We start from the raw sequence: 26,774 nt of genomic DNA, 5'->3' as shown, positions 1-26,774 counted from the left end.
ATTTTCATAACATATAATTAAACTTGCACGCGTAAAAATAACTGCATTTTGTACGGTACAAAATTAGCTACACCACTCTCAAGCACACACTTATTGTGACCAGAGACGAAGCCAGAAAATTTTCGTTGGGAGGCCCATATCTTAAATATTTTTCGATGTTAGTTTCACCTAAGGATGCTACAATATAGGTGAAAGAGAGTTGTAAGAACTAAGAAATATAGTTTGAATGTGACAAAAATATTTGAGAATGCATCATAATAAATGCTAAATAATTAATGTACAGTAATATTTTTCAGAAATAAAATGATAGGAGTAGTTTTTAGTTAAATTTAATATTATGATATTATTACATATTTAATCTCATCAAAATCTAAAAATATTTATTTGAAAAATAATAATCAACATTTTCATTTTTTATTCGATAAGTCAATATGTAGAGTATTTTATTCATCACATAATATAAATCTATAACATAGATTTTTGTAAATAATAGTACTATTTTGCAAAAAAATAAAATTGCAAAACTAAAAAAAAAAACAAGTTTTACTATACAAATAAAAATATAGGATAAATTATTTCATTACATAATATAAATCCATTTCGTACACAAAATAATAGTACTAGTATTAAAAAGGAATATTTTGTAAAGAATTAAAAATTTTGAAATTGATAAACAAAAATATTGAATGAAACAGAAAAACAAATAATAATAGGCATATTATTAAATGGAAACGGGAAAGTGAGAGCCCTGATCAAACTCGCGACCTCAACTACAGAAGCCTGCATGCTCAACCAACTAAGCTAGCACAGAATTATACATTGAATGTCGGTAGTAATGGTATAACAATGTGAAATGTTGAGGGGCCCAGGGGCCCCTCCAGGCCCCAATATGCCTTCGCGCTGATTGTGACATGCTTTTATTTTTATGACACACGTAGTAGCGAGTGACCTGCGAAATGTCACGATTTGATTTAATGTCATCTATAAATCTCGCAAAACCTTGAAATATTATGTCATTACTGGTTTCTGTGGACAAATCAATGGATCATGTTAATATTTGATAGATCAAACGCAGTCAATTTCCATCTCCTACTATATATAGGAATAGGATGATTTCCCGTTTAACATTATACTACTAGTATTTATCTTGATTTTTTTCATAACATGTGACTTGTTAGAGAAACAATTTTTTCAATATATTTATTTTTTGCCGAGATTACCCAACATATTCTCTATTATCGACTGTGAAAACTAGCAACAACCAGAATTAGCATATAAGTTTATTGTTTGTTATACTTTAATAATAACATAATGAAACAAAAATAACATCTAGGTTTCGTGGTGTAGTTGGTTATCACGTCAGTCTAACACACTGAAGGTCTCCGGTTCGAGTCCGGGCGAAGCCATTTAATTTAATTTTTCCATTTAAATTTTATGAGCGTAATACATAAAAAATGAAACGTCGACAGCAGGGTTCGAACCTGCGCGGGCGAAGCCCAACAGATTTCAAGTCTGTCTCCTTAACCACTCGGACATATCGACCTTTTGTATGTAAATTGGAAAATATTCAAATGGAGCTTATTGAACGATGATCATCTTAATTAATAGGCTAAAATAATGTGTTTCTTATTCTTATTCTACCTATGCATGGGTCTCATTCGCTCGATATGCGAAAAGAATAAAAAGATAGGACAAAGTGAAGTATGGTTAAAATTTTCAACAAATACTATCATCATTCTAATGTAATATGCTTCCGTAGAGTGAGGGGAAAAGGGGTAGATGGAGTGCAATTAAGACGAGGCCAGGCCGTGAGGGCGACAAGGGGCATGAGGCCATCCGCAACGCTGTCTCTTATCCGTCTCTTAACCGTCTCATCTCTTCACTATTGATGGGCCCCACTGTACTTTTCAGCTCATCTCTTAACTAAGAGACAACACCTGCATCCCTCCATCTCTTAACCATCTCTTAACTATTCATTCAATTTCATTTTTTACTTTTAATTCCAACAAATTCAATTAATAAAAACACACTTCATTAAAATAAAATAAATATTACAATTTAAAATCCTAAAAAATAAAAAAATACATAATTTAAAATCCTAAAAAATAAAAAAAATACATAATTAAAATACTCTAAATGAAACTATAAAAACTACTCCACCGGCGAATCATCATCCCCCGAAGTCGGCGGTGCACCTATACAAAGTTGAGCTCTCATATACTCAATTCCGGCCATATGGGCTGAAACTTGGCCAGGAGTCATTTTTGAAAGGTCCGCCATCGTGGCGACCAGGTACATGGACATTAGGGTGTACGAGCCCGTGCCCGTGCCGGAGCCCGAGCACTCGCCCGCCTAGCTTGGTCCGCTGCGGCCCATCCCTCTCGCTCTCGCTCTCCCCCTCGCTCTAGCCGCCTTGGTCCCTTGCGGCCGACGTTGTGCACCGGAAGAAGACCCCCCTGCATCATCGGTTGGCGTGCCCTCACGTGAGGTGTTGCCTTCGCCGCCATCACTAGACGAGTAGTGGCCACGCGACGTGCGCTTCGTGCATTTCGAGCCCGACTCGACACCGCCAGCCCACCTTTCAAGGTGGTGGACTTGCGACCAAACATCGACAAGCTTGAAATCTTTGCCGACGTCGTCTTTGAAGACCCGCAACGCCGCTCTCAGAATGTCGGCTCCACTGGCTCCGCTCTGATAATTCGCCTCTTCTCCCCTGTATATCGCGCCAAATTTTTTGACATCTCTGTCGCAGCGGTCCCAATGACTGCGGAGCATCTTCACGTTGCGGGGAAAAGTATTCTTCGGCCTTCGTGCGTTGTAAACTTCGGTGACTTTTAGCCAAAAACACTTGTGGGTTTGTTGATTCCCGACGACAGGATCGTACGAGACGCTGATCCAAGCGTCGTACAGAGCCAACGTCTCGGCTTGGCTGTATGGATGACGACTGCCGTCTCCCACAGCCTCTGCATCCGCTTCCTCCTCTTCCTCCTCGGCATTGACGCCGAGCCTGAGGCTGATCCTGTCAGAGCCGGAGCCTCCACCAATTGGCCAGTCGGGCAAACTGCGTGCAGGCGCCAAAAAATTCTCCGGAATTTGGGATAATCCCGGCGATTGCCCGTACCTCTGGGGGGAGGGACGATAGTATGCATCCACATCAAAATGTGGTGTTTGGTACGCCGGCGGGGTGGTCGAGCCTTGGGTGCCCGGCGACGAACCGGGAGTACCCAAAACAGTTGTACATGCTCGCCCAATCGTCGAACGAGTTCAAGTCGAACCCGCCGGAACGCCGCCTGCTGGAGGAGCCGCCGCCGCCGCCGCTGGAGTTTCCATCGCCGGACATTTTTTCAACAATTTGAGAGTAGTGTTTGTGTGTAAAATGGAAGAGGAATGAGAGTAGTGTTTGTGTGTAAAGTGAATGGAGTATGGAGTATATTTATAGAATAATAAAAAAAAAAAATTAAAAATTCGACCGGTTTGTTCCCAATAGTCATTTGACCGTTTGAAAAAAAAATTATTTTTTTTTAATTAAATTCGAATTTTTCGAATTTATAAAAAAAAATTTATTACATCATAATTACGACGCCCACTCGCGGGCCGGCGAGTGGGCGTCACGCAATGCTCCAGCGCGCGCCACGTGGGCGCGCGTCGTCTCGCCAGCTCGAGGCCGGCCTCGCCGGGTCGCGTCGCGCGACGAGATGTCTCGTCTCGTCGAGACGAGACGAGCCTCGCAACGCTGTCTCGATGCTAGCTCGGTCTCGTCTCGACGAGACGAGCCAGCATCGAGTCAGCGTTGCGGATGCTCTGACTCAGCAGCCATTGCTTGTCAATTTTCTTCAACTTATTATGTCAGACATTGAAATGATTGAGCAGTGACAACTGACAAGGAGATGAAGATATATAGTGAAGGCCGATGATATCATGTTGTGATGGTAGAGGGTGAGAAAGTTGTAGATGATTGTAAAAGTTGTAGATGATTGTAATGATTGGAGCTGCAATTGCTATAGCGAATCTTTAGATTTTAGCTGATGCTGGTGTAGGGATCAGATCACTCGGGATTCGCTAATTACTGGGACCTCTTTATTGATTGATCTCTGAGATGGCTAATCTCAGAAATTACAAGTCAAGTACAAACGGTGATACAAGATTACAAGTAATCTAACCCACTGAGATATCTAACAATTACAGGTATCAAACCCTAATTGAGGCCCTAACACTTTCAAGATTTCAACCAATCTTGAATCCAAGTCCTTGCCCAATTAGTACCTGCACACTCAGGGAGATATATCAGTAAGCCAACACAAGACTCAAGGAGTCTAGATCAAATCAGAAGAGAGACAAGAAATCAGAGATATGAGGATATGGCTCAGGTCACAATGTGACTATGCTCTGGGCCAAGGACCTCCTCAACCACACTGATTCATCCAAAGGAGCGTAGTGAAACCGTCTGAATCAGAGATCTACCAAGACCTCACTGATTGCTACCAACGTTGCCGTCTCAACACGCACACCCCCCTCTACACCAAGAGAACCTCTCTAATACTCACGAACTCACAGATCCTCACAAGAACCCAATGAAATCGCCTCCAACTTAGCAGATCCAACAAACAAGTTAGATCTAGCGTTGGACTTCGCAAGGCCACCGAAGAGGTAACCTCTGCTAGTGATTTCACCAGTTGAAAACACTCTGAAAGACTCAGAGAACCACTCGAAGAGAAGATCTCGGACGAAGAAAAGAAACCCTAGAAAATCGCCAGAGAGAGAGAGAGAGAGAGAGTTGAAGAGAGAGAGAGTGTGTAGTCTCGAATGAAAAAGAGAGAGTCCAAGAGACTCAACAGATATTACTTCACAAAACAAACACACTCAAAATCCAACGGCTAGGAGGGGCGATCCGCGTGGAGTTGCAACGTGGCAGCAATCCAGCCACTCTCGAGAGTAAGGCATCGACCAACCGGGCCTCAAGTCTTTGGGCCCAGAATTAATAAGTCATTGGGCTGAACACATCCAAGCCCAAGACACCATTATTCAGATATGGTCCATTAAGTCTCACATGCTCCACCTTGGACCTTATCAGATAGATAGAGGAGAGCTTGGTCCTTCACATTGCTTCATCACAGCCTACAAGGTTCATTCCTGACACCAAAGAGTTAGAAACAACTCATTAGTCAAGGAACAAACCAGGTTGCCTCACAAGACACCAGATGGCAAGCCAATTAGTCTTAGAGGACTTTAAGTTGCCTTGTGATCTCACATAAGCCAAGGCTTAATTGGATCATCAAGGTCTTTCCCCCGGGACATGCATATGCACATGCTAACCACAATCAAAATGCAGCCTTTTAATGCAAGAAAGCAATTTCTCCACAGGTAAGCACTTAGTGCCCATGTCTGCAGGGTTTTTATCAGTATGCACTTTATGCAACAAAACCTCACATTTTTCAACAACATCTCTAATGAAATGGAACCTAACATCTATATGTTTAGTTCTATCATGAAAAACAGGATTTTTGCACAATTGAATAGCAGACCGACTATCAGAATAAACCGCAGGAGTATTATGCAAGAATTTGAGTTCAGAGAGAACTCCCTTTAACCAAATAGCCTCCTTCATAGCCTCTGTGATGGCTATATATTCTGACTCAGTAGTGGAGAGGGCAACTATGTGCTGCAATTGTGATTTCCAACTAATACAAGACCTACACACAGTAAACACATAAGAAGTAGTGGACTTTCTCTTGTCCTTGTCATTAGCATAGTTAGAATCAACAAAACCACATAGCTCAACACCATCATCACACTTAGAAAAACACAGACCATACTTGGAAGTATGTTTCAAATACCTAAGCAACTATTTAAGAGCCTCCCAATGCACAGGTCCTGGATTAGACATGTATCTACTTAAGCAAGAAACAGCATAGGCAATATCAGGCCTAGTACTAACCATGAGATACATAACAGAGCCTATAGCATTAGAATAAGGGACCTTCTTCATAGCTTTCACATCAGACTCAGACTTAGGACACAAGTCCTTACTTAGCAAGAAATGAGCAGCTAGAGGAACAGAAGCAGTTTTAGCACCAAGCATATTAAATTTTTCAAGAATTTTTTGCACATAAGGCTCCTGATGAAGAATTAGAGATGAGGACTTCCTATCCCTTAGGATATTGATCCCCAAAATCTTTTTGGCATCACCAAGGTCTTTCATGTCAAAATTATCACAGAGAGCAGATTGCACATGTTTAACAGACTTCATGCAAGGACCCATAATAAGCATATCATCCACATACAGCAGCAAGAACACAAACACTTTATCAAGATCTTTCACATACAAACAAGCATCAAATGAGCTCCTAACAAAGCCTAACTTCTGCATGCAAGTATTGAACTTAATATTCCACTGCCTTGGAGATTGTTTAAGACCATACAAAGCTTTCTTAAGTAAACACACATGATTGGGAAAGTTTGGATCCACAAAACCCTCTGGTTGTTTCATGTAAATGGGTTTATCCAAGTCACCATGAAGAAAAGCAGTTTTGACATCCATTTGCTTTAATTCCCAATTAAAATGAGCACATAAGGCAAGCATCACTCTCACAGTAGTAAACTTAACCACAGGAGCAAAAATTTCTGTATAGTCTACCCCCTCTTGCTGTGTAAAACCCTTTGCAACCAACCTAGCCTTGTAACTCAACCCTTCAATCTCATCTTTCAACTAAATAGCCACCTGCAGTCAACCACAGAGGCACCAGGGGGCAGAGGCACAAGAATCCAGGTTTTATTAACATACAAGGAGTGGATTTCTTCTGTCATAGCTTTGAACCACATGTCCCAAAACTTGGACTTTTGAGCCTGCCTATAAGATTGGGGCTCATTTCCATCAGACTCAAAAACATTAAAAGCAAGATTAACCAAGTTAACAAGGCTAAATACCTAACAGGGGGATTAGGATTCCTTCTGACTCTATCTCTAGACAGGAGGTAATCCTTCAAATCTGGACCAGGGTTAGGAACATGTTCAGGCTCAACAACTTGGTCATCATGAAGAATCACATTTTGGGGTTCAGGCTCAAGCTGAGGCTCAAGCTCAGGTTCTGGTTCAGGGTCAGGGGCTATAGGATTTGTATTCCAGAAGTGCTCCACCTCACTTGGAGCATCATTAGATGGCTCCACCTCAGTGAGAGTGTCAGTGGACTCCACCTCATTAAGAGGCTCATTGTCAGCACTTATAGGAGAGGTATCAGGGTCAGGCTTAAGACAGGGGAACTCATCCTCATTAAAGACCACATCCCTACTTATTATGACCCTAAAACCTGGTTCACTTCTATTCCAAATCCTATAACCCTTAACTCCTTCTGGATATCCAAGAAATACCCCTTTCTTGGATCTGGGATCCAGCTTATCAGTTTTAGAGTGAATGAAAGCACTGCATCCAAAAACTTTTAAATGGGATAAAGAGATTTTCCTCCCAGTGAATATAGACTCAGGACATTTACCCTTTAAAGGGACTGAGGGGGACCTATTTACCAGGTATGCTGAAGTCAGAAGGGCTTCACCCCAAAATTTTTTAGAAAGACCACTTTTAGACAAAAGACACCTAACTTTTTCCAAAAGGGTTCTGTTCATCCTTTCAGCAACTCCATTTTGCTGAGGGGTATAAGGAGTGGTCTTGTGTCTTTTAATTCCAAACTTGGAGCACAAAGCATCCATTTGGGAATTACAAAACTCAAGACCATTATCTGTCCTAATGACTTTAATGGTTTTTCCAGTTTGATTTTCAACAAGATTTTTCCAAGTCAAAATTTTTTCAAAGACTTCAGACTTATTTTTCATTAAAAAACACCAAACTTTCCTGAAGAAATCATCAATTATGGACAGAAAATACACAGACCCTGAATGAGAAGAAACAGAGGCTGGTCCCCACACATCCATGTGGAGATACTCAAGAACACTCTGACTGACATTGTCAGTCATAGGAGTGGGGAAGGTAACTCTGTGTTGTTTGCCCAACACACAAGTGTCACAAAAGGGGAGACTATTTTGAAAATCATTTTCAGATAACAACTCATTTTTCTTCAAAATATTAAGACCCTTTTCACTCATATGACCAAGTCTATTATGCCACAACATGGCCTTATCAACCCTAACCACATTAGCAAGATTACTCACACAGGCCACAGATTGAGCAGAACACACATAGAGATTACACTTCTTCTCAGCTTTAAACAAACACATGGCACCCTTACAGATTTTCATAACACCCTGCCCCCACTTACCCTCAAAACCTTCTTGTTCTAAACATGTACAGGAGAGCTGGTTGTAACACAAATCAGGCACATATCTCACATTCTTCAAATTAAGCACATAGCCATTACTGAATTTGAAACACACTGTACCAATGCCAAGAATCTGACACTTTTTGTCATTTGCCATAGAAACAAAGGTATTTTCCACAGGTTTGAAATTAGAAAACACATTTTTGAAAGGAGAGATATGATAGGTGCATCCAGAATCAATTAGCCAGTCATTAATGGAAAAAGAACAGCCAAGAGTAGAGTTAACAGAAAGAATATCATGAGTCATGAAGCAAACACCTTCAGAATCACTATCCTTAGCCAGGTTAGCCATGGAATCCAGTTGATTATTATTATTTTTCTGCTTTTTAGGATTGGGGCACTCCTTTTTATAGTGACCAACCTCACCACAGTTAAAACATTTTCTATTAGCCTTAGGATTCCTGCTCTTAGACCTGGACCTACTCTTGCCCTTCTTTTTACCATTCCCATTAGAGTTACTGTCCTCATTACCCCCTCTATTTTTAGATCTGCCCCTAACATTTAAAGCCTTTGACTGAACAGTTTTAAAAGCTTGATTTTCCTTAAGCTCAATTTCTTTGGATTTTAAAGAACTAATGATTAAATCAAGGGGGGCAGAATCCCTACCATACTTAATGGCAGCTTTAACATCATTATAAGAATCAGGGATAGCATTCATTAGGGCAATGCTAGTATACTCATCAATGGTTTTGTCACCAGAACTTTTAATGTCTTGAACAAGCTTTTGAAAAATGTCAATATTATCCTCAATGTCCTTTGAAAGATCAAGTTTAAACTTAAAGAGTTTTTCCAGCAAATACATTCTTGATGACATTGAGGTTTCAGTATACAGAGTATCTAGCTTTTCCCACAGCTCAGAGGCAGACTCAATGGTACCAACCTTTCTGATCACAGAGTCAGAAAGGTTGAGTATAATAATAGACCTAGCTAATTCATTCATTTCTGCAGCCTTATCTGCAGACTCAGTGTCAGGGACTAATCCCTCAACAGATTTGAAAACTTTATGCTGGATTAAAACACACTTCATTTTCTGTTTCCAAATCACAAAATCATTTTTCCCATTAAAGGGGACAATGCCAACTGGTTGGGACATTTTGAGAAAGATTCTAACACACACAAAAGTACCAGTAACCCAGAGAGCACAACAAGCAACCCTGCTTTCACAGAGAGTGGTCTTAAACACACAACAGTCAAGTAGACCACTTAGAACAGATATGCAGGGGTTTCTCATGCAAGAAACACAGAAGCACTTATACAGCAAAGGCGCACACGCACAGGAGTCACCTCAAAATGATCTCAGACTCAAGATTCAAGTCCAGAAGGAGTTCCTCCCTATCTGTCACATGTACCCCGGCAAGAGGATTTCCCAGTTCACAATCACCCAATGTATGGGGGCGCAGGGGGTCACTCAAGGCGGTTAAGGCACAGGGTGGATAGGTAATTCACTCAAGGACACAGATTCAAGCTCTGGGATACACACTTTGAGATTAAAGAGACACTCAAAGAAAATAGCAACGGAAGCAAGAAAGCTGTAAAGAGCAACTAGAACATGCAAAACAAGTAGGAGAACAGAGAGCCTAAGCCACGGCCAGTGGCAACTACCAGCAACAACTGTCCACCCCTAAAACTAGAAAGCTATAAAAGGTTTTAGAGATTCAGCCAATTTACCTGAGCGGAAACCCTTCGTTAAGGAGAATCTGACTTACCTCAGAGCCTGTACCGGAGGCTGAGCCTTACTCTGACGAGCCCACCTCCTTATTTTGCGACCCGGCGCGCCCAAGTGATCCCCCCGTGGCTCTGATACCACTGTAGGGATCAGATCACTCGGGATTCGCTAATTACCGGGACCTCTTTATTGATTGATCTCTGAGATGGCTAATCTCAGAAATTACAAGCCAAGTACAAACGGTGATACAAGATTACAAGTAATCTAACCCACTGAGATATCTAACAATTACAGGTATCAAACCCTAATTGAGGCCCTAACACTTTCAAGATTTCAACCAATCTTGAATCCAAGTCCTTGCACAATTAGTACCTGCACACTCAGGGAGATATATCAGTAAGCCAACACAAGACTCAAGGAGTCTAGATCAAATCAGAAAAGAGACAAGAAATCAGAGATATGAGGATATGGCTCAGGTCACAATGTGACTATGCTCTGGGCCAAGGACCTCCTCAACCACACTGATTCATCCAAAGGAGCGTAGTGAAACCGTCTGAATCAGAGATCTACCAAGACCTCACTGATTGCTACCAACGTTGCCGTCTCAACACGCACAACCCCCTCTACACCAAGAGAACCTCTCTAATACTCACGAACTCACAGATCCTCACAAGAACCCAATGAAATCGCCTCCAACTTAGCAGATCCAACAAACAAGTTAGATCTAGCGTTGGACTTCGCAAGGCCACCGAAGAGGTAACCTCTGCTAGTGATTTCACCGGTTGAAAACACTCTGAAAGACTCAGAGAACCACTCGAAGAGAAGATCTCGGACGAAGAAAGGAAACCCTAGAAAATCGTCAGAGAGAGAGAGAGAGTTGAAGAGAGAGAGAGAGTGTAGTCTCGAATGGAAAAGAGAGAGTCCAAGAGACTCAACAGATATTACTTCACAAAACAAACACACTCAAAATCCAACGGCTAGGAGGGGCGATCCGCGTGGAGTTGCAACGTGGCAGCAATCTAGCCACTCTCGAGAGTAAGGCATCGACCAACCGGGCCTCAAGTCTTTGGGCCCAGAATTAATAAGTCATTGGGCTGAACACATCCAAGCCCAAGACACCATTATTCAGATATGGTCCATTAAGTCTCACAGCTGGTTTTCTTGAATCCTTGCTGTAAAACTAGCATAGGGTTCTTGGTCTTTTCTTGCCATGCCAACACGGTGCTAGAATTGCACCATGACTCAACAGGTATTTAGGTGGGAGTTGCTAGTCTGAGATTTATGAAGCTGCTCTTTTTCTATTAAGTAATACTCTAGATGAATGGGTACCTATCCAAACAATAAATTTATAATTGATGAAGTACTAGAATTTTGTATTTAATTAGATTAATTTTATATTATTGTAGTATGTTCATAGTTCATACTAATATTTTTTATTTTTATTTAATATATGCATATTTTAACAAGTAAATCATATTATAGTAGGAGTATTATTAATTTTATACAAATTTTTAATAAAGTATAATAGGCTCGGTGTATAGTTTGGATAAAATCTACAGAAGTAAGTATATTTAAATAACAGTAGTATTATTTTTGTGATGACTAGGACTCGAGTGCATAAATACGTGATAAAAAAAAAAGAAAAAAAAGGATTAGTGTCTATCTATTTATAATATTTATTTTTATAATAATAGTTAAAAAAATCAAAATCGAATTAGTAATTAATATTTAATAGCGGCACAAAAATAGCCAATAATGGGGTGCCACATAGACATAAAGTAGGTGTAATATGGCGGTGCGAAATCAACTAAATAAATAGCACTAAACTGCTTAATTTCAGAAATAAACAGAGAGATCGGTTGGCAACTATCTGGGCGGAGCTATATCTTCCGTCGTCTCCGGCTATTCTTTCTTCGTCGTATATATGGTAATTATCCCGTTTCTCATCATCGGTTTACAATTTCATATTTTTCATCCCCGTTTGTGCTATATTAATGGATGACGGTGTAATTGTTTCATAGCGCTTCTCGATCAATCTAGATCTTATACGGACTGCTTTAGAGTTTTTGGAAATCGATTGATGTAATTAGATCTTTGCTCTGCTATTAATTTACTATTTAATAGTGGATCATTTCATTTTGGAAATAATTCCAATGAACAATGCCTGGTAAATAATTAGATTATGTTTGGACTGATGTATATCTGTAATAAAACGCAGACAACATCAAGGAGGCTTGCCGACAGGAAGGTGGAGAAATTTGAGAAGAATATCAACAAACGTGGAGCTGTGGCTGATTCGAGTGCCAAGAAGGGAAACAACTTAGCTGTTGGCCCTGTTTTGATTGGGTTTTTCATCTTTGTCGTCATTGGATCATGTAAGCTTTCACATTTTGTCAATCTGCTTAATTATAAAGATAAGAAATACTACGTAGTAGTAGATCCCAGATCCCAATCACCATAAGAAAGAGTTTATCTCGACATTCCTGCTATTTCTTGCCAACTTAGTGATTTTGGAAGGATGTGTATATCATCTATTATTCCATGAAAAAAATTGACTCGGTAGACGATAACTGTAGGCATACCAAAACCTAGCTTTTATTTTCACCAACTTTTCTCCTCATATTTCTGCACTCTAGTATAGTAATCGTCCTCTGTTTATTTTTTCTCTTTTTCAGCTCTATTCCAGATAATCAGGACGGCAACCAGTGGAGGAGGCATGCTTTAACTTTCATATGGCTCAACTTATAGCTTTAAGTTTCTTTAATCCTTCATGTGTTTGTTCATTTCATCACTTGCCACGCCCATATAATTACTAGTACTAGAATCGTATGAATGACATCCTTTTGAATCTTGACAATGGATGTGTAACTTTGAAAATTCAAATTCTGATGAAATGGCAACCAAATTTGGCAAGTCGAAATTGAACTAAAACGAAAATAAGTATTCTTTTGGGTTTTTAGTAAGTGTGGGGTTTGATATAGAAAACTAAAAGGTAAATATATTAAACTTGAAACCACATAACTTTTGGACGGGTGAAATTATGGTGAACAATAGAAATGCAGAAAATGAACAAGATGACAAACAAAAATCATTCGATCAAAAGAAGCAATAATGTTTGGGGAAAAACAGTACGCAAATTGATCCATAAGAATACTAATTATTATTTGATTTGCAGCAGAAATTCCACAAATCAATGTCTTAAACTGAGTCTGGAAACTAAGCGATTGCAGTCAAGCAAGGGTGAAAAGCAGTACCGCTAGCAACCCCATGCCTCTTCCTGGCATTCGGCAGCACACAACCGGGCACCTTGAGCCATTCCCGGCTGGATAGATCATAAGTAAGGAGTCGATTCATTTGTCTTGACCTGAAGGATAGCATAAGTAAGCCTTTGTTACCCAGACAAGTCATGCTGACGTTCTTTCCATAGAAATCTAAACACCATATGTTTGGCATTCTGTCAACCTCCTTCCACAGCAGAGTCATCTTCTGCAACTCCCATATGCACACGCATGTCGCCGCGTTATTTGTTACCAGCCCCACCAGCATGATCCTGCCCTCACTCTCGGCCAGTGTGTGATCACTCAGCTGCGGAGGCAGCGGGATTACATACTGTTTCCACATCCCGTTTTCCATCTCATATGACAACAGCCCATCTGGGTCTGACCGCATGAAATACAGCGTCCCATCAACTGATAGCGCATGAGACTTGAAGTTGAGTGCTAGTGGAAGCTTGATACTTGAGGGCATGATTCCTGGACGAATCCACGAGTTCTTTGCAGAATCAAACACTTCGTATTCCCCCTCACAACTAACCCAAAGTATCTTATACCCTGAGCAACCATTCATCGTCATCCCTACAGCTACATGTGACCACACCTTCGCCGACCTGGCTGGCAATTCCTTATACGACCCTGTGAGAGGGTTATAAACATATAAGCTTATGCGCTCGATATCAAGGAAGCAGATCAGACCTCCTGCTGATGCCACTGGCAACACAATTAGTTTTGTTTGCAAAGCAGGCACTGTTGGATGATGCCATTTCTTCAATGACGAATCATACAATGCTCCCGTATTGACATCCTCGTGTGTGGATCCTGTGGCAATGTAGAACCACGACTTTGCATGCTTTACTTGAGCACATTGCTTGGAGAAACTTTGAGAGGTTAGCAATGAATTCCACTTTTGGCAAACTGAACGGAAGAAGAAAAATGTCGGTATGGGAACTCTTGCAATTACAGCTTCAAAGAGGTCCTCTGGAAAATCTTTCCAGATATGATCTTCCATGATTTCATTTGAGCATGCAGCGGCAGTTGCTTTTCCACGACTACGCTCCTTTCTAGCTTTCTTTGAGGATAGTGGTTTGCTCGGTACCAACATTTTTAGATTTTCAGATTTACCAGCAGTCATTATTATGTTGCAACAACGGTCTTCCAAAGAGCTACTATGTCCAGATTCAAGAAACACCTTCTGAAAAATAACAAACATATATTCAGATACTAAAGTTGATAAATCGCAAGAGGCAAGTTCAAAAAATTTCAGTACCAAAAAGGAATATCAAACAGGGGCAAGAAAACCACAGGCTATGAATAAGAGAAGTAAAATCATCTAGAAAATTGAGTCAAATAATTTTAACTCCCATACCACCCATAGGGTCGTGGGTTCTAAATCTAAACAAACAAGAATTAGTAGTATCAGATTCCTACACTGTCAGAATATGATCCATCTTAGCAAAAAATATTTGAACAACAAAAGAAAACAAATCAATCAAGTTGTGAACTAAATGGAAGAATTAGTAGACGACGGGACATAATCAATCCATGTGAGAGGAACATAAAATAAGATGAAATTGAAAAAAATGAAATCTTCGTTACGACACATTGCAAAGAAGGTAATTAACAAGATAACATGATATGTAACACAAAAGATCCAAGTTTGTAGTACTGATTGCTAGCTATAACCATACAAGTGCATGAAACTTGAGCCAGAGATTAGTAATTGCAAAAGTACATTGTGCACCCAATGTCAACGTTCTAGCTTTTATAAGCTACAATTGAAAGAATAAATCAAGCTGTCCTAACCTATTAATCTTTGTTGACAAGCAAATGCCACTGATTTAATGAGCACATTTCCAACCAGCCACACTGGATGAGCTTAAATCATTGTGGTAAACCAAACAAATACTTAACTAATTGCTCTGGAGATAGAGAGAGGATCTGATATTCGACATCTGCACTACAGGTAATTTATTTAAAGTATTCAGAAAAAGAAAAGATAAATTTGACCAAAAACAAGTATGCATCCTCAGTTTCAAGAAAATTTCCAGTAACAACTGAATGATCAAATAGAAAAGACTATCTAGAATAATGCAATGTCTGGAAAAATAGAGTGCAATGATTGCATCAAAAGCTTCAAATTATTTCAAAGAAGAATGCTTGGAACTAGAAGAACAAAAGAATTCTGCCAAAGTATTCAAACAGATCACAATGCATACCATCATTTAACAAGCATTTGATCTTTGGTTTGAAAAGACGAGATAAGATGCCACTTTCATGAGGTCAATGGTCTGAGTATGTTGTCATGTCTAAATGTTTGGTGGAAATTATCTTTTCAGAAGAATCATAAGCAAAATACCAAATATGGTTACTAAGCTTCACGTGGTAAACTAGCTTGAAAAGTCAGTATGCAGTGACCAGGGAGCAATTATATATTTATATTATCTCATTTAAAAGGGCATAAATATATAACTAAACAAACAAGGGTGAATAACATCCAATTATCTTGGGGTGGTAGCAAAAAAAGGAGAAATGAAGTACTTGAATGCACAAAAGTTCTAACTGCTGCCTTTTTCAACAAGGTGTATCATAAAATAGACCAGTAGGAAAACACTAAATATTATGTCAAACTTTCTATTAACTACTACCAAAAAGTGCAAATAAACTGACTTTATGCTAACAAACACGTATGCCCTAAAAACTAAGGATGGCGTTAGAAAAGGCCAACATACAGTTTGTAAGAGCTTTTAACATAACGTTGTCCCATATTGCAATCTCTACCCAAGCAGATTCCATGCTATTCTCCTTTCTATGATTGGATAAGGTGGCATCAATTTTCATAAATGCATTACAAGAGGAATAAAAGATTTTATGCAAAGGATTCAGAGAATAAAAAACCAAAAAAGTTAGTTCATTTCAATTCAATTTGAGACCAAAAAAGATGCTTGTGGTGAAATGAAAAGGTTAGTTCTTACTAAGTTTCATCCACTCTTCGTATACAAACACACACATACACACACCAAAGATAGAAATACGAAATAAATAGAAGCGAAAAAAGAGTAAGATCATAATATTCATAACCATGCATTGATTTTAATGCGTAGAAGCTCCTACCTTAAATGACCAATTTTTAAATATGGACAGACAGCTTAAAATGTCCATAAATGTCTCAAACTTCTGATTGACATCTTATAGATAATAAACTGGGATTACATCCATTCTGATTAGACAAAAAGAAAGTAAGGGGGTGGCAAAAGTGAGTGTTGAGCTGAGACCAAAAAAGATGATCGTGGTGAAATGAAAAGGTTAGTTCTTATAAAGTTTCATAAATCCTTTATACACACAGCAGAGATAGAAATATGAAATAAGTAGAAGCGAAAAAAGAGTAAGATTATATAATATTCATAACCATGCATTGTTTTTTCATGCATACAAGCTCCTACCTTAAATGACCAATTTTTAAATATGGACAGACATTTTAAAATGTCCATAAGAGTCTCAAACTTCTGATTGGCATCTTATAATATAAAGGGATCACACCCATTTTGATTAGACAAACAGAAAGTAGAGAGGTGGGAAAAGTGAGTGTTGAGCTGTAGCTGAATCCAAATAATCGGATATGCCTCATGCATCAAGTTCTTTGCCCAATTCTAGTGATGAGCATTCCCGGTCATATTCGTCAATCTACATAATGATGACAATATCCATTATTCTTTTACGCAATCATCAAATATTAGACTTCACCTTATTTGGCATATTGCATCCAAATTCCGAAACATAAATGTCTGAAAAATATCAAAAAACATGAGTGACTCCGTACTGAGATTTCAATTTTAATCTTGCATCAATACCATGACAAATAAAGTGCAGCGAAAGGGAGAAATCAACAAGAAAAGTATGAAAAAATTATATACCACTTGGACAAGAAAGAATGCAACTGAATAACACCTAAATACGAAATGTATTTAACCACGACGCAGACCTATATTTTATACACACTGGTCAAACAAATCCATAAATATCTTTGTTATAGCAAAAAATGCTAACACAAACAACTACCAAGGGACATCATGAATTCTACAAACAATAAAGCCAAAAATGTAAAACCCAGAATTCCATTGGAGTTAAAAAATTAACATAAAAAACTTTGTGGAAATGGAAACAAAATTCTTCTGGAAGTCTGAAACGCCCAGTGACCTGAATTAGGATAGCATAAAAGGATACCAAAAACAAAAGAAATTCTTCTTTGAATCAAAAGCAACTTCATCCAATGCGAATCAAATCAAGTATTGTTACCTTGGATTTCACGACGGAGACTTGCAACACTCAGAACTTTACAGCATACATATACGATAGTTGAACGAATGAATCAGAACCTAGATACAGAATATAAAGGGGATGAACACGTCAAAAGAAAATTAGAATAAACGCCTAAAAATTCCTTTTCCATTCAAGCAAACTAAACGTTTACAAAAGAAAAAAAAGAAAAAAATCCTAACCTAAAAACAGAAACAGAAATGAAAACAACTTCATCAACTCATTCGGAGCAACGAAAATCAAATTGATGCACAATAAAGGGAGAAATAATTGAGAGACCTGAGGGTTTGGTGGTGCGATGAAGTAATTGGAAGGGGAATGAGAACCGTATAAGTTGTCGTAAAATGGCCACCCCTTCCATCATTCACTCCATAACTATACACTCTCTCTTTCTCTCTCTCTATCTGATGGTTGAATTTGTATATATATGCAGCTGCAGTGCCAGTGCGTATTGCGATGGAGGGGATTTGTGTTGTTGCTATTTATTAATTGTTTTTATTAGCCTATGCCGTATTTACACGTCACCGCCCACACTTTACTCTTTCTTTCTTTTTTATTAATTTGCTTATAAATTTCTAAACTTACGATAAATTCTTATTTTGCATAACAATTTTAAAAGTTGTCTATAAATTACAAAATTATATTGATGCATGGAAAAAATATGGTAAATAATAAATAAGGTAAACTTTCGCGGAGAAATTTGTCGTCTTCTTTATTGAATTATTGTCTTATATTGCTTGATTGATTCCGGAGCTCTTAGATTATATAAATGTTTGAATTGTGGGTCTTGTGGAATGAATGGAACTTCCTAGATGTATAAAAGTCGAGCCACATGGCCTTATTTATAGTTGGGAAAGATCGGGCTTCAAAAGATAAGAAATTTTAGGAAATGTTGTTTTTCGAGCAATTCAAGCGGACATGTGTGAAGTCAACGGTCCACTAGGTGGGGCATGTTCCATCGGTGCAATCTCGGAGGACCATTAGGTTAGATTTCTGATTACACATCTCTGGAATCTTAGTGTGATTTCAATTGACCGCTAGGTAGGCGTTATGCTACCCAACGAATCGTTGGCTCTCTTCTGCTCACAGTTCAAATTCCAACTTTTGTACTCGACGAATTATCAAACAACCAGTTGATAGGAATATAGACAAAAGTATGCAAAAATCAAGAAATATTCAATTAATTCAAGTCGCGATTCTAACCGCCAAAACTTGTAAAATCTGTGTGTGGGTCATAATCATATCTATACTATCAATAAAAGCTCGGTTTTTTTGGGGGGGAAATCAAAGGGAATTCCCCCCTGTTTTCAAATTTGTGATTTGGGGGGAATTTTAGTAATGCCAACCGCCCATACACACTCCCATGTATTAATCAATAGTTAAATTGACAGTACACACTTTTTGCATTAAATCCTATGGTCAAAAGCATTTTACTGATTTTTAAATCTAATTATATCACATGAAAGGCTAATTTTTTTACACTTTGAAATCGAGTTTTCCCTAAAAAAAAGGGTGGGTTTTCCCCCCCAAAAAAAGAGAGGGTTTTCCCCCCAATGAAAAGGGCGGTTTTCCCACCTTCATAATAGAAACTTCTCTATAAATACCAGTTGTCATTGCAAACAATACTCTTGCTGCAGGTTCTTATTTCTCTCTCTATTCCTTTATTGTTGCTTTTATATGTCTTTTATTCTTCTTATTTTCTTTTAATCCGAATAACGCTGTTTGTTTAACTATTTCTTATGTTGCAGATAGTAAAGGTAATATCTGTGTGTTTTCACGTTTTTGTTTTAGTGTTTTCTTATTTTGTTTTAATGCTTCCTTAAATGCTGATGATTTTTTGTTTTGCAGATTATAGAGGTGCAATCTTTGTTGTTTCATTGTTTTTGTTTTAGTATTGTTTCGTTTTTATTTTTTTCATTAGTTCATTAATTTCTGATGGTTTCTTATTTTGCAGATAGTAAAGGTGAAATCTTTGTTGTTTCATCGTTTGTGTTTTAGTATTTTGATTAGTTCATTTTACGCTGATGATATTTTATTTTGCAGATTATAAAGTTGAGATCTTTGTTGTTCCATTTTTGTATTTTATTATTGTCTCCTCTTCATTTTTTTTAAAAATTATATTTTATTGTTTTAACAATATCTTCACTTCTTCTGCAGTAATCGTCTTCAAGTTTTAGGCAGTTGTTCACTATTTTTCAGTCTGGTTTTTGTATGAAGAGCTGAGAACGATTTTGATAGAGAGACAGTTTGAAGAGTGAAGGTGGAGATGGTTGAAGATGGAGATGGTTGAACATTTCGAAAACGTAGTTTGAGTTTGGAAGATGTCTTTGACAGTTGATTAACTGTGTAAAGTTGTTACCCTGTGTATATAGGGCAAATAGATAGTGGAATAGTGAGTAACAGTTGTACAATTTTTGGAATGTTAAATAATTATTTGAAGTTCAGATAATAAAATAACATTGTTTTTGTCATGCATATTATTTTATTTTATTATTGAGTGATTAGTATCTGTGTCTTTGTGTAATAAAGTATTTGTATAATATGTGGAATGTTGAATAATCAGTGGATGTTCAAATAATAATATTCGAGTAACATAGAAATTCTTATGCATATTTGTGTTTGTTAATACACACAAAACTCTGGGGTTTAGTAGTCTTTGATTGTAGTGTGTAGCATCTACTCATTGGTATGAGTTATAATCTTAGGATAGTGTTCACTAATTGATCGGAGTTAAATCCTTCCCCTAAGGGTTTAGTAATCCATAGGGCTAGGGTCTATCACCTAATTAGCGAATTTTGTTTACAATTTTATACATTATTTTTTTGTATGTAATTTTATGCATAAAATACTACATTAACTAATACTTATAATTCAAATGTTATCAAACTTTATTTTGATTGTAGTTATTATGTTTTTGCGTCGATGTTTTTATAGTGTTTAATGTTGATCATTTAGAGGTATTTGTATGTATTAAATTTAAATTCCCACAAAACTGTATGGTTTTTTGAGCTTATTTATGTAATGAAATTAGTCATCAAGTTATTTATGAATGATAAGTTATGTTGGATTTTTGTAATTTTTTATGTTGTACCTTATTGGTATGAGTTATAACCTTATGATAGTGTTCACTAATTGATCGAAGTTAAATCCTTCCCCTAAGGGTTTAGTAATCCATAGGGCTAGGGTCTAGCACATAATTAGCTAATGTTGTGCACATTTTTATACATTATTTTTTTGTATTTAATTTTATGCATAAAATATACATTAACTAATATTTATAATTCATATGTTATAAAAATTTATTTTGGTTGTAGTTATTAGGTTTTCGTGTCGATGTTTTCATAGCGTTTAATGTTAATTAGTTAGATGTATTTGTATGCATTAAAGTTTAATTCCCACAATACTGTATGGTTTTTTGAGCTTATTTATGTAATGAAATTAGTCATCAATTTATTTCTGAATACTGACTTATGTCGAATTTTTGTTATATTTTATGGTGTACCACTGAATATTTTTACAGATATATGTTTACATGTGTGTTGTATGTTTTTGTAAGTTCATTTATTTAATTTTAATAATTGTTAAATTAGTTGTTGAGGTGTTCCATTTATCGTTGATCGACGTGTTATTCAAGTTTGTAGGTATGCAGAGAACATTGACATGTGCGAATTATATTTTTTGTTTGTTAATATATTCAAAACTCTAGGGTTTAGTGTTGCATGGGTGTAGGGTGTAGTACCTACTTTTCATAGTTGTAATCATATCATGGTGTATATCTATATCCATAAGGTTTACTAATGCATACGGTTAGCATATAGTAGTATTTTTTATAATTTATTACAGTACTTCTTTGATTGATTATACTGCTTCGTCAAGATTTATAATACAATAATTTTGATTATTTAATGCAGTATTAATTCAAGGTGGTTTCATTTGTTGTTGATTGACGTGTTTTTCAAGATTTTGCTTAATTTAAAATTTATGATAGAATGTTAGATGTGTATATGCATTCATTAGTTTATATGTATTGGTTAAATTTGTAATAATTATCTTTGCTCAGAAAGTTGATATTGCCAAGATTTTGCATAGATTATCTAAATCACTGTTTTTGAGGTGGATTCATTGATTGTTGATTGACATGTTGTTCAAGATTTGCTTAATTTAAAATTTATTATAGAATGTTTATATGTGTGTATGTATACATTAGTTTATATATGTATATGTTAAATTTGTAATAATTATCTTTGCGCAGAAAAGTTGATATTGCCAATTAATACAAAACTGATATTATTTGCAGTAATGGGTATTGCATTTATTGCTGATTGACATAAATTAAATTTTTTAATTGTGAGTATTGGATAAATTGTGTTATTTAGATTATGAGTATTAATTTTTGTTGTTTGTTTTAATAGATTCAGAAGTCATGTTTTTAAGTAGATAGTGTTAGTATGTTGTTGAACTGTTGATAGTTTATTTGTATGTATCTATTGAGTTGGTTGTTGATAGTGTGTTTGTATATATTTATTGATTTAGTTGTTGATAGTGTATGCAAAATTTTGATTTAGTTGTTGATAGTGTATTCTTCCTTTTTGCATTGATTTAGTTGTTGATAGTGGATTTTTATATATTTTAGGTTCTATTTTTAAACAAATTGTGTTATTATTTTTTTATTGTTATATGTATCTATTGAGTGAGGAGTTTATACTGTATTCTTCCTTTTTCTATTGAGTTAGTTGTGTTGTTTGAATAATTTCTTACTAATGTAACATTTCATGATATCATGTTGATGTTAGACATTTAATTCCAGTATTTATTGTAGTATAAATTCCATGATATATTGATTGCATAATATATTGAACATTATGGTCTATTATATATATTTTGAATTTTGGTAGTTTCGATGTAAAAATTGAAATTGTCAATTGGTAGTTGTCTAATAATGATTCGAATATTTGTCATTAATATTTGTTGATTCGTTTTATATTTTGTTATGTTTTCAATGTGGTGCAGTTGTTTTATTTTATATATGTATATTTTTGTATGCATTGATTGTTATGAAAAAAAGGTTTATTCTTGCCTACCAAATATCAATTGTTGGTTGATTCTTGAAATAATTGATTTTAGATATGAAAAAAGCTGATTTTCTGAAATGGTGAGATGCAGATGGATTGGATGTGAATGTCAATAGTGTTATTTGTTGATGTGATGGTTCCGTCATCTTCTTTATTGTTTTGTAAATATTGTTTTTGTTATCTATTTATAATTAATGTTGTAGGAGTATTGCAAAATGACATAGGAATTTGTAATCTATTATGTGTTATTGGTGGTAAAATATCTTAAATATTTGTGAAGATTTTTTGTCTATAAAATAAGTATATGGTTTATTGGTTAATAGAATACATAATTATTTTTTAAGATATTTGTATAGTTTTCTTGATCATTTTGAACAGTAGTTGTTATTATTATTTTTGTTGTTCGTTTTAGATTATCAATATGTGATTGTTGGTATACTTTAGCACATCCTGATTCATCAAATATTCTCACAAAGAAGTGATTGCTTGCGATCAAATGAAAAGTCAAGAAATCTGCATAGTTTAACTTGTGATCGTTGTGGAATTGTTTCCATCCTTCATCCAAGCACATTATTCCATTTGGATGTAATCATATCTTACTTGAATTCTAATGTAGTAAAAAAATATTTATAATAATAATCTTTAATGAATAACTAACTTTTGTGGAGAAAATTATAAATTAAATTTTCACATTCATAATGATGGCATTTCATATGCTGAGGAATATTTTCAGCTTTTTCAGTTTGAATTATGGTGAGGAATCTTGTCAGGTTTGTTCATGGTTTTTCAAAAGCCTAAATAATGAGATGACTCACATTCTTTGGAATACATAAATTAAATGAAAAATTGTTAAATTTTTTGAGAAGGTTGCTTATTTAATGAGCCATGCGTTTGTGGTGAGGACACCAAAAAATACAATTTCTTTAGTGTTGTCTCTCTTTTATTATTGTAATAAATATTGAACCGACTCACAGTAACAATATTTTTTATTTTCTTCAAAGTTTTTATGGTTCAATGTCATGGAGATGATACGCACGTATTGTTAGGTATCAGAAGGATGAAATTTCAGATGAGAAGCATTCACTTTTCGGAATGTGCGGCATTGGAAATTTTAGGTATTTTTAAAATTAATTTAGTCTTCATTTTAGTTTTGGAAGTGGAGTTGGAGGCGGTGTCTTAGCCTTATTATGTAGGTGGTGTGTATTTTTTAAAAAATTTTGTATGTTTCATGAGGATGATGAAAAGTGGATTGATTTTGTAGGTAGAAGTTGGTAGACAAGCTCACATAATATTGCGGTGTTGTTTAATGTAATAGTGCGTGGGAGTACATCTCGCATTATTAAGATTTTTACTCCCTATTAAAACGCGTGCCGAAATGTGTTGGGAATCCTATTTGCAGGCGGGGGGAGTATTAATCTAGCGTCATGTTGATGTAAATCCAAACATGGATTTACAAAATCTTGCCTCCCATTGATGTAAATCCAAACATCGAATTATAACACCGTATTTTTTTTATACTCTTGGTATCTTTGTATTTATATAGATTGGAATTGGAATTATTGTATCATGTATTAGCACAGATGATGTAAGAAAATATATTTTGAACTTTGTTATTATTTGTTTGAAAGAGTATGTCAATCGGTGACAGAGTCATGATTGATTTTAAAATAATATATATGTATGTACAATAGTTTGTAAGCTATGATTTAAATTGTTATAAATTACAGTCACTAAAATCTGATGTCTAATGTTTATAATATATTTTGTTTTAGTTTTGTCATTATTTCTCTTTGTTCCGGAAATTTTTGTTGTACAAAATAATTAGAAAAATAGGTTATGCAACAAGTTAATTATAAATCTATAATATATTCTTTTTTGTTGTTGTTGTTGCATTGCTGGATGTTTCAATTGTTTTAGTTACTTCATACGTTGTTAGTGTAAAATCTGTAACAAGTTAGTTGATATGCTATGTTTTGTAGGGGTGATAATTCATCTAGGGATGGAATTTTATTAACAAAAATGAAATATACGTACATTGTTAACTAATTTCGTAAGGAAGTATGTTTAACAGTGATTAAAAAGAAAATATCCTTTGTGGAAATTAATTTTCATCCGAATAGGCGCATATCATTTTTTCAGAGAAATGCATTATAAATGTAACTCACTATGTAAGGCAATAAACTATCAATTCCAATTTTGTTGTCAAGCAAAAAATTTTCTCAATTCATTGATACATAATGTTATGAAATGGAGTATATAGTTTGTATATGAAATATTTTTTGTATATGAAATGGAATATATAGTTTGTACAGTAAACTTTTTATAATATTATTTTTGCATATTTGGCAGTATTGAATATTTTATGGAAAGTTGGTCTTCATTCGCATAAATATTACTATTGTTTTAGATGAAATTTTGTTTTGCTATCAATTCCAATGTTGTTGTCAAGCAAAAATTTCTCTCAATTCATTGATACATAATGTTATGAAATGGAGTATATAGTTTGTATATGAAATATTTTTTGTATATGAAATGGAATATATAGTTTGTAAAGTAAACTTTTTATAATATTATTTTTGCATATTTGGAAGTATTGAACACTTTATGGAAAGTTTGTCTTCATTCGCATAAATATTACTACTGTTTTAGATGAAATTTTGTTTGCTGTTATATTCTAAATAACAAATGTTACGTTTTATATGTTTATAGAAAATTTTGAATTTATGTAAACATATGTTGTTAAAGATAAAGTAATATAGGGAAAATAATTAGTTAAATAATTGAAACTCTTACCGTGTTATCTCATTATAGTGTTCATCTTCATATTCATATGTTGTTTTCATTTTATTTTTTTCTTGTGATATTTGATTTGATTTTGTAATAATTTGCTTGGTTGTGGTGTTTTAGTAATGAACTTTTCAGCATTGTATGTTGGTCCACTTTCAATCCAACTATACGATGGATAATCAAATCTCGGAGTGTTTGGTTATGTAGAGTAAGACATTGTTTGCTGAACAAATAATATTTTGGTAGCAACTTGGTTCATCATTTGGTTGTTGTTTTCAAGAGTTTTTTTGTTTTGTCATTGGTGTTATAACAAATTTAAATAGTAAAATTTTTAGATTTATAGATTTAATAATTGACTATATTGCTTTTGTAGTACTTTTTTTATACATAAACATTTATGTAATTAGACATTGATTAACAAATTTATATTAATAGTAAAGTATTTATAAAAAGTTATAACAAATTTCATGATATTCTATATTGATGTTATACATTTATACTCAAGTATTTATTGTAATAACACATTTTATGATATATTGAATATATGTTATATTGAATCGGATGATGTACTTATGAGATATATTTTGTATTTTAGCATTTTGAATATGAAAGCAGAATTGTCAGTCGGTGGTAATGTAATGATTAGTTTGATTAGAAGTGTTTGTCATTAATGTTTTGTCGATTCGTCTTACGTCGGCCATAGTAACTTTGAATTATATACTATATTTTACCGGAGTTATTATTTTAGTAGCTTTCATAGTGTAAATACAACAACGTATTTATTTTTAATTATACAAATATAGTAATTAACAAAAGAGAGTAATATCGTAATAGTGAAATAAGGTATGTTGTTTCATAATACTACTTATTAAAAAAAATGAAAAAACAATAATGTTTTGGTAGTAGTGAATATAAAAGGATAGATCTACTTGGAATATAAATTTAACAATTACATACACACATATATCTAAATATTTTTATATCATAAATTCTAGAGTAATAAAATCTAAACAAGTACTACTATGAATCAGTTCATACAAATAGTACGATATGAGCAAGTAAAATACAATATTAATCTATACATGTAAATTATTACATACATACATGAATCTCAACATTCTATCATAAATTTTTAATTAATCAAAATTTAATTTAATATATGTTAATATTTGTAATGAATATCATGTTTTCTGTAATAGTGTCATAAGCATAATACAAAACAGATATTAATTCATATGTATGTGCAAGTTAATCTTTTTGTAGTATTATGAGATAAAAGTTATATATTTTCATGAGTTAAGAATTTACACAATTTTTTCAGCTATTATTTATTG

The 26,774-nt window shown here is 35.2% G+C and overlaps 2 protein-coding genes and 2 non-coding genes across 10 annotated transcripts; 2 read left to right on the top strand and 2 right to left on the bottom strand.

Annotated features, from left to right (window-relative positions):
* The first annotated feature begins 1,332 nt into the window (after nucleotides 1–1,332).
* Nucleotides 1,333–1,406, top strand: TRNAV-AAC (transfer RNA valine (anticodon AAC)). The gene has a single exon. It is a non-coding gene; the product is annotated as a tRNA-Val (tRNA).
* A 54-nt stretch (nucleotides 1,407–1,460) lies between these two features.
* TRNAS-UGA (transfer RNA serine (anticodon UGA)) lies at nucleotides 1,461–1,542 on the bottom strand. Its single transcript has one exon. It is a non-coding gene; the product is annotated as a tRNA-Ser (tRNA).
* A 10,249-nt stretch (nucleotides 1,543–11,791) lies between these two features.
* Nucleotides 11,792–12,905, top strand: LOC125205722 (uncharacterized). The gene is made up of 3 exons (XM_089061166.1): nucleotides 11,792–11,919; nucleotides 12,211–12,367; nucleotides 12,668–12,905. Exons 1-3 carry the CDS (start codon nucleotides 11,917–11,919, stop codon nucleotides 12,715–12,717), a joined length of 210 nt encoding a protein of 69 aa, XP_088917292.1. The 5' UTR covers nucleotides 11,792–11,916; the 3' UTR covers nucleotides 12,718–12,905.
* Nucleotides 12,906–13,067: 162 nt separating this feature from the next.
* LOC125205721 (F-box only protein 6-like) lies at nucleotides 13,068–18,042 on the bottom strand. 7 transcript variants are annotated; one of them, XM_089061164.1, is made up of 5 exons: nucleotides 17,861–18,041; nucleotides 17,561–17,640; nucleotides 15,997–16,073; nucleotides 15,071–15,224; nucleotides 13,068–14,459 (listed from the first exon to the last, which is right to left on the bottom strand). In XM_089061164.1, exon 5 carries the CDS (start codon nucleotides 14,397–14,399, stop codon nucleotides 13,209–13,211), a length of 1,191 nt encoding a protein of 396 aa, XP_088917290.1. In that variant the 5' UTR covers nucleotides 14,400–14,459; nucleotides 15,071–15,224; nucleotides 15,997–16,073; nucleotides 17,561–17,640; nucleotides 17,861–18,041; the 3' UTR covers nucleotides 13,068–13,208. The 7 variants fall into 7 exon arrangements, with proteins under 7 accessions (XP_088917290.1, XP_088917289.1, XP_047960758.1 ...); XM_089061163.1 differs by lacking the exons at nucleotides 15,071–15,224; nucleotides 15,997–16,073 and adding an exon at nucleotides 16,379–16,948 and having other exon boundaries at nucleotides 17,861–18,042; XM_048104801.2 differs by lacking the exon at nucleotides 15,997–16,073.
* Nucleotides 18,043–26,774: the final 8,732 nt, after the last annotated feature.

Source organism: Salvia hispanica, chromosome 6 (genome assembly GCF_029641045.1).
Source record: "Salvia hispanica isolate PSC_SH4W2 chromosome 6, Shi_PSC_v1, whole genome shotgun sequence".
In the NCBI taxonomy this organism is placed as follows: Eukaryota; Viridiplantae; Streptophyta; class Magnoliopsida; order Lamiales; family Lamiaceae; genus Salvia; species Salvia hispanica.
The sequence above is the reverse complement of the archived record's forward strand: the minus strand, read 5'-3'. Positions and strand labels throughout refer to the sequence as shown.

Coding starts and splice junctions, on each gene's coding strand:
- LOC125205722 (XM_089061166.1), top strand. Junction 12,368..12,667: donor CTTTGTCGTCATTGGATCAT/GTAAGCTTTCAC, acceptor TCTCTTTTTCAG/CTCTATTCCAGATAATCAGG.
- LOC125205721 (XM_089061163.1), bottom strand. CDS start 16,426: ATGGACATTTTAAGCTGTCTGTCCATATTTAAAAATTGGTCATTTAAG. Junction 14,460..16,378: donor TTAAAAATTGGTCATTTAAG/GTAGGAGCTTCT, acceptor GTTATTTTTCAG/AAGGTGTTTCTTGAATCTGG.